General features: G+C 35.3%; 1 protein-coding gene across 4 annotated transcripts in view; it reads right to left on the bottom strand.

The window, feature by feature from the left end:
• Positions 1-3,238: 3,238 nt before the first annotated feature.
• Positions 3,239-20,613, bottom strand: part of LOC112595780 (frizzled-5) — a 71,813-nt gene continuing 54,438 nt past the window's right edge. For 3 of the 4 annotated variants that reach the window (XM_025341105.1, XM_025341103.1, XM_025341107.1), the window contains one exon: positions 3,239-6,035. In XM_025341105.1, coding sequence (XP_025196890.1) covers positions 3,979-5,889 — 1,911 coding nt within the window. In that variant the 5' untranslated portion in view covers positions 5,890-6,035 and the 3' untranslated portion in view covers positions 3,239-3,978. Of the gene's footprint in view, positions 6,036-17,084; positions 17,525-20,613 lie in introns of those variants that run through there. The other variant, XM_025341104.1, reaches the window with a different exon arrangement.

The raw sequence follows: 20,613 nt of genomic DNA, 5'->3' as shown, positions 1-20,613 counted from the left end.
GAATAAAACCCTTTATAACAAGTTGTAAAAATTATGTTACATGAAACCTATGTATACATATTAGCTGACCCGGCTACCCGTTGCTGTGGATGTTTTAATTCGTTGTATTAATGTTATACTAAACTATTTACAAAGTTTTTAATTGATAACATGAAAATTTAATTTTATAAATGAGGTAAATAACGTTAATTTTTAACTATTTTTAATAATTATTTTTATTATTTTAAATTATAATTTTATTTATGTTATTTTCTGTCTGTCACCCGACATCAGTTCTTACCGCAAAATTAAAATTATTAATGATTTAGAGTTATTTTTTAGAGTTCTAATTAGAATTATAACACATCAAACGCACTATTCCAAAATCAAACTGGTTATTATTTTCTTCTCTCTCCCTCTCTCTCTCATATATCTCTCTTATATATTTTTAATCGAGATATGAACTAGGTATTCTATACTTTAAGATGAATCAAATCACACATATAAGCAAAGTCAAAATGTAAATTATAAATGTACTTTATCTCTAGATCTACTTATAAAGTTTTCTAAACATTAAATAATACTAAGGTATAATGATTAATAAAATAAAATATTCGAGTGCCTAAATATTTTTTATTAATTTTTGCATAACAATTCATTGTAGAATATAACACAAAAGATCAAGAAAATAGTTTAGTTCTTACCTTATTGTACATGATTTTTATTTTATAGAAAATATTTTTTTTTATTATGTAACAATAATTCTTAACTGGGTATCAATTAGTATTAACCTACTAATAAATATATTTTGTATAGAGCTTCTCTTATTGTCTACTAATTTAACAGAAAACATTTATTATATAAACCAATAACTAAGATGAACTACACTCCCTATTTATTTTTATAGATAAATTTAAACGATCTTGCAAATTATTAGTTATTATTTATTGCTGTTTTAAAAGCTCTACAGTTGAATTTGATTGATTTCAATTACTTCAGACCAAAAAATAAAAAATAAAAATAGTTTTAAAATAATAAAATCTCGTTGACTTATTTCAATATTATTTCGTACTCTTATTGAGTTTTTTTATTTAGTTAGGTTTAAAAAACGTAGTATAAATTATATTGAATTATTACAGTATAAACATATAGTGCACAATAAAAAGAAGGAACTAAATTAAAAAATAAACTAATATAAATAGTCACGATGAAATGTTGTTAAGTATTATGTATTTAAAAAATAAAATTCAATATTATGAATAAATGTTTTTTAAATAAACCGTGATGAATTTAATAAGTAAAATAACAATGGACAAAAGCAATTATACCAATTTTACTTTTAATTACTTTTCTATATATATATATAAATCTTTTTAGATTTTAATTTTAATGATGTAATGTATTATGTAAATAATATTTTTCTGACCACGTGTCGGCCTCCGTATTCGCAATTACCATGTTTGTGTATTTTTTAATTAGATTTTTTTACACAAAAATTTTTTTGATTTGAAATAATATTCGAATATGTTCATAATAATTTAAAAATATAACTGTATATACCAGTGCCCAAGCATAAACAACATATATCATTCATAATATAAGATTTAATTGACGTATAATATTCTTTGAGAATATCATATATGACGTAGAAAAAATGTATCTGAGATAAACTAATTAAAATAGAAAATACAAATTTAAATCCATTATATTAACGGATAAGAGCGTGTTCGTTATTAAACGTAGAATATTAACTGTACCTATTAATTTTTTCGAACTTAACTACACTTTGGACATCATGTCATTTTCAAGTATCTATACTAAACCAATTTATAATTATAATGTTTGAGTTGGGCGGGAGAGAGGTGTCAACAAAACAAATTAATCAATAATAAACCTGTGCGGTGTCTTAATTTTTTTCTATTTAAATCACGCAACTGTCAAAGGTTCAATTTCAATTTTTACAAAATTAGGCGCATATACATGATACACCACAAATGCATATTAAACGCAGCTAGAATGATTTAATTGTATATCATGAAGGTGTCACAGTAGAAGAAACTAGTGAATAATATAACATTAGTACCTGGTGCGAGACCCTCGGTTTTATAATCCTCGGAAAAGTGGCGATGTGTTCAGTTGGATTGTGAGCGACAAGATTTCTTAGGACATGTAATAGGTACATTTTTTTTAGTCATTTGTGGCAATGTTGTGTCGCACCGCCCAAAATTTAGCGAACGGTGGCACTAACACGGTTTGTTCAAAAATTCATCTAAAAATTTCAGTTTTAAGACCTAAATCTTAATATAACATTTATTCTTAAAATTTTTTGTTCTTAAACTATATAATCTATAATTTAACGTCTATCTTAAATTAATATAATTGGCCAATAGAGCATCAAACCTATAAGTTGTATTATAAATACAAATATTACGACAAGGATAAAGGTGCAAGTCTGGAGTATATTTATAGTGATACCTTGTATTTATAATCAACGGTGATACGTTTAGTGTAGTGCTTATTCTTCATTGATTATCCATTTATTATAATACTTTAGTAAATACGTGTAAACCGACAGCTGCTGGGTAAACGATTAATAACAATAATGAACTAATTTCACCGATAAGACCTGATACACTATATAGAAGTTTGACTAAAATGTTTAATCCCTTAAGATTGATTCATTTTCCAATCACGAACCTGTTGGTTGTTAAAAACTTAAGCGTAATGAATACCTATGCCAATAGAAAATATAATATACATATTTAAAAATATCAAATTATTATGAAATTATTAAGGAAATTTCTAAGAAAATTATATAATTATAAGTATATAATTAAAATGTATTTTAATTCAATTCCATTCATTGAAATGAATAATGACGAGATTTAACAAGTTTTTTATTGTTAGTTCAGGAAGTCAAAAAATTTACACTCAATTATGAAAACATGAACTGTACAATTTTTATTTAAAACATATTATATTATGTACATTATTTTCTGCTACAATAAAGTAATATATATATATATTATAAATAGTATAAATAATTTGTATGCATGAATAATAAACTTACTTGTATATGTTTATAATAATATTATCACTTAATTTACGTATACAGTTTGTTTTTCGTATAATATTAGGCAGTAAAAGACTAAAAAAGACAAAAACGTCTGTTATAAATAAAATGCCTTATAAATAATAAAATTGATGTTTTTATCAAAAAACAAAACATTGGAATAATATATATATATATATTGCACGAGTTTGGCGAACAAATCATATTTTTTTTATTTTTTTTTTTCTTATAAAAAAAAAACATGAGTTAATTATAGTAATTTCGGATAACCGAATGTCGTCTTTTCCTTTTATATTAATTACAGTATAAAAGGGTTCCTTAATGTTAACACAAAACAAAAAAATACACAACTTAACAACTACGACTAGTATACGCTTCTTAAATTTAAAGTTATTTACAAAATGAAAATAATTTAAATTGAAATTGAATTGGGGAAAGCACCAGAAAATAAACCTAAGTTGACGGGGTAGCTACACGTTTTTTTGTTTCAATTATCTAGTCAACTCGTCAAACCAGTCGAAAACGTCACATTGATAATTTGGTTTAATGACGAAGTTACATAATATTTTACTATTTCTAGTGTGAACCACGTAGCAGGTTACATATTATAAGCAAAGAGACACGTATATTTTCAATGTAATGTGTTCCCGATGCCGGTCTGGGTTTTAAATGTGGTGGGCGGTTCGTCTATTCGAGTAGGAGGTATATTGTACAGAAATAATAATAATAATAATAATAATAATAATAATAATAAAAGTTCATATCGAGATCATATTTTATTCTTCTGATGGGTTATTGGTTCATCATTATTCCTCCTGCCTGACCCTTTAAAGAGGACCATAGTCACTGAGCCCCGTGGTGGAGGGCATCATGTCCTCGGACGGGTCTGGTTGCTCGTAGCTAAGGGCAGGAGTGGCGTACTGATGTCATACGTGGCTAAGCGGCGCCTGTTTGATGATGTGGTGGTGCAGGCTGGACGACGGGGCCAGGTGGTGGGACGAAGGCAGCGTACTTCCCGGGACGGAGGGCGCTGGCATGTATTGTAGCTGCTTACGTTGTTTGCCCGAGTTGACGAGCACCGGATTGGGGCCGCCCTTGGACATGCGACCGCCGCCTCCTCCGCCACCAACGCCGCCGCCGCCAAACAGTCGACGGGACAGTCGCTTCCACGAGCCAACCGTCTTGCCAGACCATATCCACACACCTGACGTGACGCCCATCACCAACGTCATGAAGTACTTGAGCATGAGCATGGTGTACACCGGCTTGGTGTCGAGGTCCGGTTCGGAGCACGGGCACGCCAAGTGGGCCACGCGGTCAGGCATGTACCGGGCTTCGTAATAGTGGCACCCGATGACGACTGAAGCTGGCACGGTGTACAGGACGCTGAACACGCCGATCCTGATCATGAGCTTCTCCAACTTGTCAGCCTTACTTCGGCCCACTTGTTGCTTGATGACGTTCCGAATGCGGAATAGCGACACGAACCCGCCCAATAAGAACGATATGCCCAACGCCAGGTAGACGACGAGCGGTGCCAAGACGAACATTTTCAGGTTGTCCGGGTTTTGGTTGCCCACGTAGCATACGCCGGCGAACGCGTCCCCGTCGACGGCAGACATGACCAGCACGCCCAGCGACTTGACGGTGGGTATCAGCCAGGCAGCCAAATGGAAGTATTGTGAGTAGGATGCGATCGCCTCGTTGCCCCACTTGAGGCCGGCCGCCAGGAACCACGTGAACGCCAGTATGACCCACCAGATGGACGAGGCCATGCCGAAGAAGTATAGCAACAGGAACACGAGCGTGCACGGCGTGGGCCCGGATGCGTTGTACTTGACGGAACCGTCGGGCTCGCAGGCGACCGCGTCGTGACCCGCGTACACTCGGATCAGGTACCCGAGACTAACCATTAGGTAGCAACCGGACAGGAACACGATCGGCTTTTCCGGATACTTGAACCGCTGCGTGTCGATGGTGTACGTGGTGAGCGTCATCAGCGTGGTGACACAACATATGCTCGACCAAAGCGCGATCCAGGTTGATGCGAAGTCCTTCTCGTCGTCGGTGAACATCACGCCCCGGCACGGCATCGCGCAATTATCCACGCCGGCCACGGACACGCCACTGCGGTTGTACCGGACCGATTCCCTGTCGACGGGCACCAACGGCGGTCGGCACTTGCACTCGCACCCGTCTTCGTCGCCAACACCGCCGCTGCCGAACGCGTACTTCTCACATCCCTTGGCCCTGCTGCCCGGCTTGCACTTGTTAGCCGGTGACCCGGCCGGCTTCTTGGTCGGTTTCACTGATCCGTGCTGCTGTTGCTCGTACACGTCCTGGGCCATGCACAGTTCCGGGCCGCCGTTCACCGGCAGCTTGTCGCACTGCATCTTCTCCGGCCACACGAACCCGTACCGCTGCATGACCGGCAGACACCCGTCCCGTGCCCGTTCGCATACGCTCCGACACGCCTGCAACGGTCGCTGGTACTCCTCGATGCAAATGGGCGTGTACACGGAACACAGGAAGAACTTGAGATCAGCCGAACAGTTGATTTCGACCAGCGGCCAAAACTGATGCACCTCCATGCCGGCCTCTTCTTGCGTCTCGTGGTTTAGCTGGTTCGGCATCGATGTCATGTTGTACCCGATGCCCCGGCACATCGGTATGGTAATCTCTTCGCAGCGCCCCGGCACCGGAACGGCCGCCACACCGGCCACAGCCCCAGCCGACGCTGCCGCCGTGTTCGTCACGGCCACCGGCTGCATGTTGCAGACGGCGGTGGCCGCGATCGCACACAACACGGCCACCACTAATGTCGGCGCCGCGCACATGTCTGCGGCACCTATCGGTACGGTAACGTCTGGTGCGCGCGTACCTAAGCAGTTGCAGTAAATTCCAACAAAAATGGATCCCTTTCACGCTCGAGTTCTGCGCAAAGACGATTCCGAATGTTTACGAAACTTCATGATCTCGACACCTGAAACACACAAACGAAAAGATTTGTAAATATATTTTCATTTCGATAATAATTATATTTTAACATGGGTAGTGGAGCTGGGAAGGGTATTAGGCCAGTTCTTAGAACACATTATCTGAGGGTTTGAACTCTTTACCCTACCTTCTAGGTATAGTTTTAGTTAGGTGCCTAAATTACAAATAATATCAACCATCACAAATATCTCATATACAGCTGGATTTTCCCTATACCGTTTCGTGTAGAGATGAATGTATTCAACTATATTATAGGTAACAACGTTACATTAATCACCAACAACAAATACGACATGGTGTAATTGAAAGCGATGGAAATCCGCGACTTAATATTAGTGATTCTCTGGGTTCTGTAAATAATAACACAATCTACGCACAGCCTATAGTTCGATACGTCCATGTAAATAGCATACACGTTTCGTGTCAGAGACTAAATGGAACGCTAATACGATATTCACAATATACTTAGAACATGGTATCTACATTAATAATAATGTACTAGCTATTGCTTATTACTGCAAAGAAAATTACTATGAAATAATTAATCAGAACCAAATAATTTATAAGTGATTAAGTGATAGTGAAGCTTCTTATTTCAGTTTATAAACGGATTAAGTAAAATAACCAAAGTGACTTTTCATTAAGTCGAATCATCTTTATCAGTCATTTACGATTTATCTTTAAAATAAATCGAAAAATGTTTAAAATAGATTTTAAATAATTTTAATTAATGAAAAATCATCGATTTATTATTTATGTATTCAAATTATTAACGTAATAATATAACGTGACCTTTATTATATTTAAACTCTCGCTTAACTATATCGCAACACGTGCATTTTTCATATTCATAATTAAAATATACAATGCTAAAAATTAGACATAAATCATATAAAAAATAAAAATTGATTGTTTGTACGTCAATATGACGAATATTCGTTGACAGTTATTTGTTTATTATTAACTATGTTTGTAAAAGGACGCTGCAAAATAAACATGGAAACGCATATAAATCTTATTCTTAGCGATCGCTATTTTATATCATGGTATACAATATATTATTATATTATTATATTGTATACAATTATTACAATGTGAATTCGTATTGGGTTCTACGAACGATTGGGTCTGAGAAAAATACACATGCTAAAGATTAATATTTTAGCGCAGTGTTGTCGCATACGTTTCACGCGCGGGTCAAACGTGTCAAAATACGAGATACCCCGGCAGCGTATCGAGAACAGATGTATGCATTCATGTGATTTATTTTTGTCCAAAATGGGTACATGTTATGTTGTATATATATATTATATATATATAATGTGTACATTGAAGTGGACAGACAAACTCCAGAACAATTTCGGTGAATATTGTTATTTACAATCTGCGACGTGAATGCATCATGACAGTTTTCACTTTTCAGCCCATTCCGTTCTCGAAGGTAAACCATATTACCGGTTGCAGAGCGTTGATTGCTATACGACGAGGGTACGCGATGACAGCGAAATCGAATTGCTATATTATGCCTAATACATATGCAGTATCTCGGGTGAATGCCGAAAACTAAAATAAGGGGCTCGGTAATTGCAGCGGAACCCAAACCCCGAAACGATTGAAAATGACGAGTCGTCGGGCTAACGAATTTAGTTACTATGTATTCTACAGTGTATATGATGAAATTTCATTATCCTCTTCATCGTCAACAACGACCGCGACGTCCGTATACACGTACATACACACACACACACACACACACACACACACACACACACACACATATATATATATATATATATAAATTATTTGAAGACTTGCGAAATGTATGTAATCTCGTTTCTGAAATTGCAAGCCAGATTCTATTCGCGGTGAATAGCGAGCAAATAACACTACCCCCAGTCATCCACACTATATATACGTATAATATCGTGGGCGTCACACACACACTATCACACATACTAGGTACGTACATTTCGTTTCTCCCCGTTTCGGAGGCAAACAAAATGTGTCGACTGTAATACCATAATATAATGCGTATATTTGTCGTCCGTCTGTCGTGTCTAACGACGCGGAATCGACGTACAGCTTTTGTGTGTGAACGGTGGTGACGATGTCCTCTTCTGTTCATCATACGTGTTATAAAACGTTACAATACATTACATATTATAAACGATATTACGCACGATGACGACGACGACGACGTGTGCGCAGTGGAAATCACGAGTTTGGGCGAGTTTGGTTGCGGTGCAGAGAAATTTCTTCGTTGCCGTATAATAGTTATCGTACTCTATATACAGTACGTATACAATATTATCACACCCGACATATACCCAAACGAATCGATTTTCGGAAAGAGAAGAAAAAAAACCGTACACATACAGGATCGGTGTACATATTATTATTATTATTATTTATTATATAATACCTTCGCGACGACGGATGGGTACGTTCAACTCGACGTGTTTGAGATGTACGAACGAGTATATTGTACGTATAAAGAGAGGTATCATGTGTTGTGCTGTGTGCGCTTATTAACAGTTCGCGTGACAAATCGTCAAGACTGCTCAGTACACATTCACACACACACACACGTACGAGGGTATATAATAATATGATTTATATATTATATTATATATATATAATAACGAAACACACGGGGATCACAATAGACGAGAAAAATAGATTGAAAAGCGATTCCGACGTACTACGAGTACGTGGCGTACGCAGTATGTGCAGACCACGGTGTTCCGTCTTCGGCCAATATCGCTGGCTAGAAAATAATATAATAATAATTAACTCTCTCGTCGTTGTATTATTATACTCGTGTGTGCGTGTTGTGTACGACGACACCACGCTATAGCGTTGTAGCAATATAATTCATTGTCGCGCGCTTCTCCGGTGGTGCAAGGCGCGGGCCCGCGATACGGTCGAAATGTTTTATGTGTACGAACGACCGACTCTATCGTTGGCGTCCCCGACGTATTATCTCTTCTAGACGATCTCGGGGTCTTTTTATTATTATTACTATTATTATTATTATTATTATTATTATTTCTTTTTAAATAAATCGACTTGTCCGACGTGTCCGTCCGGCCGGTGGGTTATCGGGTTCTTTGTATCTCACGTTTTCCACCCGCTGCGTTTTCCACCACACTCCCTGCAGCCGTCGCGTCGTGTACGCGCAGTGTACACATTTGAAACTATTAATACCGTGCCACGTACGATTTGAATAAAATACATCACATTTATTATTATTTAATCGACAGCCGGTAGTCTATCCATCGCGATATATCTATATCCCCGAATAATCTTCAATTAAATTCGGTATCAACAATTTAATAGATACCTATGTGTCTTTAATCCATTTTAATTGGAATGCCGCTACTATCACCTACGTCTCTCCCCATAAGACACACATTTTGTGCCGTCTCGAATAACACTACACAATCTACATTTAACTGGCGACCGTATGGTGTACATAAAAACGTCCGTTTATTATAATTTGTGTAGACACGTCCTTTTTGCTGCGACCTTAAGAATGTGATTAAATGTGCCGTAAACGGGCGATCTGATTCATAGAATACAAGATCATGAGTGTATGTAATAATATAAACGCTTCAATAAAAGACGATGAGAAAAAAAACCGTATTGGAATTATTTGTAAACCAAAAAAAAAAAAATTACCTCCTGCGGGGAAGTAAACATTGGGTAAACAGAAATTTCACGGTTTCATATGCATAGGTACCGTGTTTTAAGTTATACGTATCATCGTCATGCATTCATCGATATCTATTCATCGCGAACAACCGAGTTATAAATTGTAAAATCTAATTCAAATATTATATATTTAACCAAAACTAAACAACCAGAGGATTTTAATTTTTTTTAATGATAAATAAACATAATGTAGATTAATCGAACGAACGTACGTTATAAATAATTGGAAAATTATTATTATTCATTTCACTCAATACGACGTGAAGAATAACTTTGTGCGGAGCGAACAGAATTTTTCAACGTTCAACTATTAACCTTATAGCCGTGATTAGCATATTATAAAAATTCGAATGGTAAACATATACGTTCGCAGGACTCGAATCGCGCCAATCGTCTTGTTTTTTTATATTATTATTATTTGTTTACCGGTGGTCGGATGGAAAATATTATACTTTAACGTTGTCGCTGTCGTCGTGAATTATTTACATATGTAGCATATTATAGTAATAGGATTCTGAATATAAAATCATGTATCGAACAGCAAAAAAAAAAAAAACGTATTGTAAGACGTTCTACGTTGCAGTGCAACCGCAGTCCGAAATGAGGACGTTTCATTCATGGAAACTACACAAATAATATTATACGCGTACACGCGCACCCGAGAAATTTATATTATTATAATATACCGCCACGATTTGCTCCCGTCTGTTGTATTCAAATGCGGTTAGCCTCGCGGCCGTTGAAAACCCGGTAACCGGTGCACGCGAAACTTCTGCATGATAATCTTGTTTGTTGTGCAATAATAACTTTACTTTTCCCTCTCGCAGCATCTGCCGTCTTGTAACGCATTAATATCTATATCAATATGTATATACTGTAATGTATTTTCCCGTATTGAAAACTACAGCAACTTTAGATGTGGACAACAATCTAGTTACGAAACCGCGGTCATCGTCATATCCCGCACACGTGTTACATCGACAAATTTAGTATGATACCCATCATTATTATTTATTTCATACGACATGCTCGCCGTTCTATCAACGAACGTTTGGTCATCACTTGGCTGAAATTAATTTAGGACGCATGAATTTACCAAAAGTTTACCTACCGAATATTTTAATGTAGTTTTACAAATATTATATTAATATTCGACGATATGAAATAATATATTTAAAATCTTTGAACTTTAAATTAATTGTCCTATAAATTATGAGTTTGTATTCGACAAAGACGTACAAATCAAAGTAGTATATCAGTTTCGCTGAACGAGTAAATAGCGCCTATTCAGAATGAGTTATACGACGCGGAGAATGTGATGATATTTTAATACCGTAACGAGTGTACGATGTATATGCATGGAGTAGTATATCATATATGATATAAGTATATATGAATGTTTAAACATCATCCCATCATGAACTTTTTAATATTGTCCACGTGCCAATAACGAAGAGTGTTCGCAGAACTGGCGACGATAAATTCGATAATAAAATATACAAGCGACCGTTTTGAACTCTGTCCAAAACGCCCAAAAATCATAATAGTACCGCGTCGAAGACGGTCCGATTCGTAAAAACAGGCGTCCGTATAACGATGTAGGTATTTCGTATTCTGTACATATTTTCATCGGACATGGTCGTTTCGGTTTCGTGTTGTGTTGGTTATAACCGAATGGCGTGACCAGTAGTACAGCGCAATAAATAATAATATTCCATATATCTGCGCCAAAGCGACGTCGGGTTTGCTCACGATATTATATTATAGAACACGGGGCTACCGGCTGATAATTGGTAACCTCTATCGGTGCAGCACGATTGTTTAACACACACGCACACGATGCACCCGAGAGTGCAATACGGGACAGTCGCCGTCCGCCGGCCACGACGTGCATTTTTCTTTTATTATCTGATTCACGATGCGCGGGCAGTTTTTTCATTCTACCTATTGTCTGAACGAGGGTCACGCGCCCGTTTCAAGTTATTCAAATCGTTCATCGTTGGGCAGTAACTTTGTTTTTTCGTACTTATAGTAATATAAACGTATTGTTGCGTAGGTATTACAGTACACGCGTTGTTGTTTTGTCGCTCGTCGAACTATCCGATGATAGTGTATTTCTTCGGGCGATAAACATTTTTCATAAAAATTATTATAATGTGCTTATTGACATCTAATACCATGCGTCGTAGCCTTTGGTGGTGGCGACGCAAAAGATAATATCGTCCCGGTCCGACGGAGACACGCTAAATATCATAATGCGCACCGAGTCCGCGAGTTTACGTTTTACTGAAACCGGTTCTTATGTTATATCCACGTCCCCGTATGTTGGTTTAATAAATTAATCGCGCGCGAGCGAGGGTCGTCCGGACACAACGGGTGGCCCAAAACGCGATCCTCCTATATTGTATTGTACATGGGTGTGCACCACCGAGTGGGGTGAGGCCACGTGTACTGTGTACGGGACACAAGATTTTCATCCTTGAGAGGAATTTCGTACGGGGTTCGGAGATTTATCGATTCGCCGAGACACACCTGAGTATTATTGTAGGTAGATGCCTCCTTAACTATACGCACACGTTCGCGCCAGACAACAGGACACAATAATACGCATAGGTTTCTGTGTATTTTGAGTGTGCGTGTGCGTGTGTGAAATGTAAACATTTTTCACTACCTGTCCTGCGACGAGTGTGGGCTCGTATACGTCGAGCGTCGTGGAAGACGCCATAGGGCGTTTTATTTCTTCATTTTTTTTTTTTTTTTTGTGTATAACAATAGAAAATAATAATAATATTATAATAAAAGATTACGCGCTTTTAATGTTACATTTACGATTTCTGAATCACAAGAATACGAATCGAGAAACTGCCGGGGATGCTGTAGAACTGCTACAGAAATCTGACGTTCTCGGAACACTCGGAAATCACCACGGGCCACAGCTGTAATATATTATAACAACATGGGAGTACCTACGTACATTATATCTTAAACGTCGTTCAACTATTCAAGACATCGTTAATATTTAAATATGTGTGCTGAAGAGTAGAACGCGGGACGGTTTCATTGTATGATACTGATAGATAAGGTTAAGTGATATAGGACGTCATAACAACAAACGTTTACAGCTGTCACGGGAATATAATACGGACGGAGAAGTTAAAAAAATAAAAAAAAAAACTCCATTATATATACAATAGCCATTAATCATCCTCGGACAGAGGTTTCATTTTATATATATTCACGATTGTTATAACTTATAATAATGTATAATGTATGGATGTAATATTATTTGAACAGACATTGGTCCGAACACACAAATGATATTTTTTAGAATATAATACGATATTGGCGTCTTGAAAATCCCAGGGTAACGACAGAAGTGGGATTGTTTTTCATTTTTTGGCGTCATGCGTGACGGGGGAGGGTAGGACAACGGCGACAAATTTAATAACAACATAATATAATATATAATATAAAAAGGAGTTTAAGCCCCCTCCACCCCCTCACATAAATATGAGTGCATTCGGAATGTATACAGTATGGCGTGGTTGTACCTTCGTCATTCCGAGGTGACAGCTGTCTAGGAATCATTTGTAAAACGGTTTTTTCTTTTATCTCCTCTTGTATACAACGAGTTTCTTACCTGTCACGTTTTTAAGGATTGGCATGTACGTGCATATATATACACTAGTTTTATTTTTTTCTCGTTCTAACACCAGTGATTGTGTTTGAGTTATTAGTGTGTATTTGTCAATTGTCATAAGTATAAGTGAACACAATCGGTCGACGCTTAACAAGCTGGAGCTAGTTGCAGATAGGTAGAATGAATACGTAATTACTTTCCTGTTCTCGCGCATCGTACGTTTATATATAGGTATATAGGTACCTAACCAGTAAACGAAAACAACCGCATCGGTCCAGAATCACTTATTATCTGCAAACATGTATAATATATACAGAAGCTCAAGTGTGGTTTTTGACGCCTATTTAATGAAATAGATCCCGTTAATTGCAGTCCATATATAATTATATTTTTAGTTTTATAAATATATAGATATTGTAGGTATTTGTAATTTAAAAAAAAATTACAACTACAATAATATACACAAAAAACAATAAAATATAATACATGGTTCATTAATCATAAATGGAATATTCAAAAATGATATTGATACTGTACACCACGTAAACCTATTATTTGATATGTTAAATAGATGTAATTAATACGAGTACAAACGTATATTCAGCTAACTATCAGTCGTTCTAGTATACCATGCGTCCATGCTAGTACTTTATTGTATACCTACTATATATTTATAAACTGAACATTTCATTTTACAATTGTCCGTTGACTCTGTTGTATAGTAAACATGTATTGTTTTTCGGTTAATTAGTAAAACCTCAAGGCGCCTAAATGGACTATGTACGAATTATTAAAGAACAATGGTTACACGATTGTAAAATATTCAAAGGCACATAATTAGATCGTTTTTTTTTAACTTTCTCATGTTACGCGCGTGTATTTAGTTAAAGAAACACTTCTAATTACAAAATAATAAAAGTAGAAAAGTAGATCGTTAGTATTTATTTTTTTAGTATTACAGCCTACATTTAGTCGTCATATCTATCGAGATTTTGAATTATTATTATTATTAAACCAAATAATACAGTCGTTAGCTAATATAACATTCGTTTATTTTCAAGGCCACGGAATCGTTTACTTAAAAATAACCCTTATAATATTATTGACCCATAATAAATATGTTTAATCAACTATTCAGTATTAAATTGATAAAAATAACAGTCCATTAATTTGATTAAGAGCTTATGCTTGTTAAATAATAAAGATATATTGTGTGTGTTCATAGGTATACAGTTAACTTTATTTAATATTTATAAAAATAAATTATTAAAAAAGGGTGGTCTTAATATTTTGAATCAAAAACAGGAAGTGAAGATTGACAAGTACTTTGAAAAACCCTAACGACATGTCATTTGGCAATTATAAAAAGTCAGACGGGTGCCACAGACACAACTGTGTTATGTTGAACTAAAAACAGTTTAAAAACAATAATTTTCATTTAACCGATTTTATTATTATGTTTGAACACAAACTATATTCATCAATGCAGTATTTTTTTCTTCTTTAATTAATGATTTCCACTTTAACATAATAAGTAATAACTATAAAAACGTATCATGAATAATAACCGTTTGAAATGTAATAAACTTGATAAATTCTGTTTCATACAAAAAAATAAATACAATGGAGTTTGAAGAACTTAAAACGTATTTTTTAACCATTGTAGTCGAGGTAAAATTAATAGGCATTGCACAATTGCAATTTACTGGTGTTCTCTGTATTAAAGTAAGTATAAAGTACCTACTCCGTAATGACAGGGAATAATAATTATTTATCGCACAGCACTCAGTAAATCACACCAACGACTAAATAATAATAATAACTATAAACAATTCCATTATTCTTAATTTGTTTAGATTTGCTTTAATCGTTATTAATAATTATATTATTTGTGCGTGTGCGTGCATTAAAATTAAACATATTTTCAGGAATTCAGTTTTTTTTTTTTTTTTTAATAACTAAAAATAAAAATAACTTTATAACGGCAAAGTTTTAATACGAGGATCAAAAATACATCTATACCACTAATTGCTCACAATAAATTAATAATATTATAAAAGGTGCCCCACCACACCTGTAACTCACCCTGCTATGGTATTTATTTATAATTCTGCTATAGTTTACTTTAGATCTTAACAAACTCAAAACTTAAATCATTATTTTTTATTTTACAAAAATATACAAGAGAGCTTTAATACTTGACTTTTTACTTCTTCTTCTATAATACTAATTAGTGATAATTTATTGTTTTGAAATAAACATTTACGCTGTTATATCTTATATTATAGTAAATATGAATATTGTTTCATATTTATTTAAATCTTATAGATAAAATAAATGGTTTTGATTATATTTTAATAAATATATGTTTCATAACTTATAAAATATAATATATATATATTTTTTTAATGATAAAATAAGCAAATAATTATTATTAAGAGTAAATATTTAGGAAATTGCAGATAAACCAATTATATTTATAATGTAAATATTTAGCAAAGATGTTCAAGAAAAGAATAATGTGAATAATGACGGAGAAATAAAACAACCCTATTTTTTCCGACTTAACTTTGAAAATAAAATACATTTTAATTATTTTTTCTAACCAAAAATGTATCATTTTTAGTACAATTGTTATATTTTAAAATGAAAGAAAACTGTCTAATCATTGATTATCTAAATCCAAATATTACTAAACTAAATTTAGTTGGTATAATGTATGTACCTATATAGTTAGTAAAAAATTATACAGTAGTCAGTAATGAAATGTTGAGAGGTCACGTAGTTGTTTTAATAAAAACATTCGAAATGCCTGTTTGAATTTTTTAGGTATAATTCGTTAGAACTCAGAAGTAAACCAAATAATCAAATCAGCATTTAAGTGAAATACAAAACCCTAGCAAAGCGATTGCTATCTGATTAGTGATATGTTGTTATTTTCAATTTTATTATTGCAATGTAGTTATTATTAGTTTTAAAACCCATTTCGTAGATCTATTCACCTTTGAGCTTAACCTAACTAATTTCATCTGGTTAAACATAAAATACCTAATGTTAATATAAAATACAAAATAAAAAGAATCTATGACGTTCAATGCACATAGGTACTATTATTATTTATTATTAAAAGTAAACAGAAAATTGATTTCAAAATATCAAAACTCCAAGCGCAACTTATTTTTTGACTTATTGTGTATTTAGTATATATTATTATTTGATAATAGAAAATAGTAAAATGTTATCGCAAGCGATACGGGGCGTATCATACATAGCCGATGCACACGATATTATAATTTATAATATTTATAGTGTTTAACCGAGTGAGTACGTTTCACACGTGCGGTTCGTGTGCATTCTAAACCGCATACGCGTTTTAGATATATATTATAGGTGTATTCGATTTGACTAGAAAATGTTTATAGTAATAAACCGGTTTGTGTGCGTTAAAAAATCCGAAAATCCCTCGTCCGGGCGGTGACTTACAAATAAGACAGTCCGAAACGATAGATGATACGCACATTCGGTGTGTACGTATTATATATTATAATAATATCGGTTTGCAGTCATCGTGTGATTGACGTGTAGTTTGCACGACTAAGACTTCACGACGTGTAAGAAGTTCGCTTAAACTATATCGTCTCGGTTTTCGGACGATAATCTATGTTATGGTTATTCACTCACCGGCGGTGGAAAGCTACAGCGACGATTGACCATGCCGGTCGGTGCAGGAGACGATCTTGCGGCGTCGTCTCGCCGTGTACACTCGATACGAACTCATTTGTGGCACGGGATCGAATGATAACGATACGGCGTATTAAAAAAAAAAAAAAAAGTTAATGAAACGATAAATACAATAATAACTGTATAGCAGCAAAAACAACGACCGCTGTCCACTTCGATGTCACGCGACGTCAGTGTTCATAGATCGCCCGGTGAAAAGTCAGAGGACCGACGGTTTTATATTTTTTATCGTTGATATCGTGCGGGAAAAAAATAAATATTGTCTTAGATCGCGCGGCTTAATCCGATTTCAATCGATCGAATCCGACGCACTACCGCACGACACGAACGGCGTTGGTCGACTGTGGTGCGCGTCGTGTACGAAATACGACGGCGGCAGTGGTCTCCGACCGGTCGTCTCGGATTATCACTACTATTGGGTACGCCGCGTGCGTGCGTGTGAGGCACGTCGTACGTCGCGGTTGTTGTGTGTATAATAATAATAATAATAATAATAATATAATAGTTGTTGTAGTGGTCCCCGCCGTCGCCGATATATTATTTCACCCGGTTAACGAGGCGATTCGAAATCGTTCGGGAAACGAGTCTGCCGCCGCATGAAAACGGTCAGAAGAACCTCTTGTGCGTGCGTGTGTGTGTGTATTCGTGTGCGTGTGCATGTGTGTGCGTGTGTATATATTATATTACTCGCGTACGCACATTGTTGTTTGGAATGACGTGGTGGACCAGCTGGCCGGGGTGTTCGCGGGAAGTTCGGGGTGGGGGGGAGAGATGTGAGGCTGTGCTCTACACGTAGACCAGGGCGATTGTATGTGTGTTGCTGTGTGTGTGTGCCTCGGGCTCAGTGGGCGGCGGGGTGAAGGTGAGAGGTGAACGGCGCAGATGGTTATTTCAGAAAAGAATAATAATATTATTTATATTTACGAGTATATAGTATATGTGTGCGTTTCGGATACGCGGGCGTCTTATTATCGTCTTTTGCCCGTGTTCGCTAGGCGTCGATCATGACGTATCGATCGGTCGATCGATCGACTGCGCGGATCGACGACGACGACGACGACGACGACTAAACGACTGCGGTGTTAAATACGCGGGCGCGCGAGCGTAATCATTGGAATTTTTGACGGTTTTTTTTTTTTTTTCTTTTTTATTATTTGACTTTTTTTTATATACTGGCACTGTTTCACGCTCCGATTGATAAATCGAGTAGAGAAAAATTATAAACAGCGCGCTGGCGTAAAATACTTAACGACGACGGTCGCTGCGAACCGTCACCAATTATACGATATTATTAGTGTGTGTGTGTGTGTGAGTACCATTCGTGGCACCGATCGTGTACACAAATCGCCCACGAAAAACTATTCATCGACGGACCACGCGAGAGACTACAACTCCCGGGCCGGCCGTCGACGGATTTAGTCGCCAGCGTTTTCGCTGCTGCTGTACGCTGAGACTGAGAACGCGTCGACGATTGCACGCGTATGTGCAGTGTTTACTTACCATAACCTATTACCGAGTTACGACGCGCGCCTGGTGAACCCTGGCCCGTTATGATGACGCGTGATGTGTAAACCGAAGAAAGTCTTATGGGTTTCTCGCTTTTGTTTTTATTTATTTTTTTCTCATCCTCCCGGGTGTGGAGCGTTCACGAGATTCCGGAGTACGGTACATGATTTTGTAATAATAGTATACAATAATATTATATTATAAAAAATAACTTGAGTATGAAATTTGTTATTATGGTTTTTAAATGTATTTATAGGGACGATACTGATGCGTGTGAACTCTCGTTGAGATATTGTTACGACGCGATAATTGGAATATTATCGTTAAGGGTGCTTGCAGTATACACAAAATAAAGATTGCAGTTTTATGTACAGTTATGTATTGATATTATCAATATATTAAAATATATATATTAAATAACAATAAAATAAATACTATATACCTATGTGCATATAATAAACTCGATTCAGTAATTTCGCATTTTTATAAATAATACGAATCGAGGAATGAATAGATAGATGTAAGTACTAAAACACTTAATGGAAATAAGATGTTTTATAACGAGATTAAATCTACACAGCGTGGCCATTCGTTAAGTGTTCGATAGAAAAACATTTTCCGCACAGTTAATGATTGTTTTTTTTTGTAAAGATGCATTAAAAAATGAATAACATCGAAATCGGACACATTTAATAAATTACCTTGCAGTGGTGGATTTTTTATTTGTTTAAACCTAGCTATATATTATTTGTCTTCTTTACTTATGAAAATTGAAATCACATTGCCGTAACAACTTTTTAGGGTTATCTTGGCTAAGATATGAAACGGTAATAATTATTTATGACACGGAGAATCTTGACAGATTCATTAGTAATTTATGCAGACATGACGAAATAGATGGAAGGTGTTAATGAGCTCTTAGAATGAGCAAAAAGATAAAGTTTTTTAACTTTATTTAAATCTCTATATAGTTAACGTGTTGTAGACAATTAATATTAAAATTACTTTTGACGTCAATTTAATATGTAGTAGGTAGGACAGTAAGTTGTTAGGTTTAAAATATAATATTCTGAATTCTGATGTTATTCCGATAAGTGTGTTGTTATATCGTAACCCAAAGGTGCGACGACGTGATCAAAATAAAACTGTTAGCTGATTACTAATGTTATTCGATTGAACAATACTATTATTAAGCTTAGTAAAATTTTCACGATTGTTGAATCTTCTGTATGATATTGTTTTAAATTAGGCATTGAAATACGAGTAAAAATAAATAAATGGAATATTTATTATGTATGAATACGATAACCAAACACGAATAAAACACAACTAAAATCTAAATATAACTTACTGTTGTGAAATCGTCTGAAGTTTTTTTCAAAAAATATACCTGTACATATGCAATGTGCATAAACAGTCTAATAAAAATTACGTTCGTTTTCGTAGGCGAGTCGTTTGACAAAATATTATTAAAATTAAAACCATTAACAAACAAAATTATCTCAAAACATTAATCATTGTTCGAAGAACGTGTTTTGAATTCATTACTCCCACGCAATATTATAATAATTATATAGTGGTATTATATAGCTGTGTATGTGAATAGTATATATATATACTATATTATACTTGTGGATAAACAATGACGTGGCGTTTAAACGGCATAGGTATAGGACCATTGTGTTTAATTGATTCCGATAGGAATGTCGTTACTTGTTAACTCATTAGTAAACAGTACTATAAATAGTTGTACTACAAACACTATATCACAATATTATATTATTTTAATTGACGTTGTATTACAGGCAGTTTTAAATGATAATATATGATAACTACTAATATTTATTATTTATGGTTGTCATAATATGAAGTGTAATAGTGATTTTTTTGTGATATAATTAAAATATTTCCTATCAGTGTTAATTACAAGAAATAACGCTGAATTTTGACATCATAGTGTAAT

Source organism: Melanaphis sacchari, unplaced genomic scaffold (assembly GCF_002803265.2).
Source record: "Melanaphis sacchari strain LSU unplaced genomic scaffold, SCAv2.0 Contig2_pilon_pilon, whole genome shotgun sequence".
NCBI classification, from domain to species: domain Eukaryota; kingdom Metazoa; phylum Arthropoda; class Insecta; order Hemiptera; family Aphididae; genus Melanaphis; species Melanaphis sacchari.
Note: the sequence above shows the minus strand (reverse complement) of the source record. Positions and strands in the feature narration are given on the sequence as shown.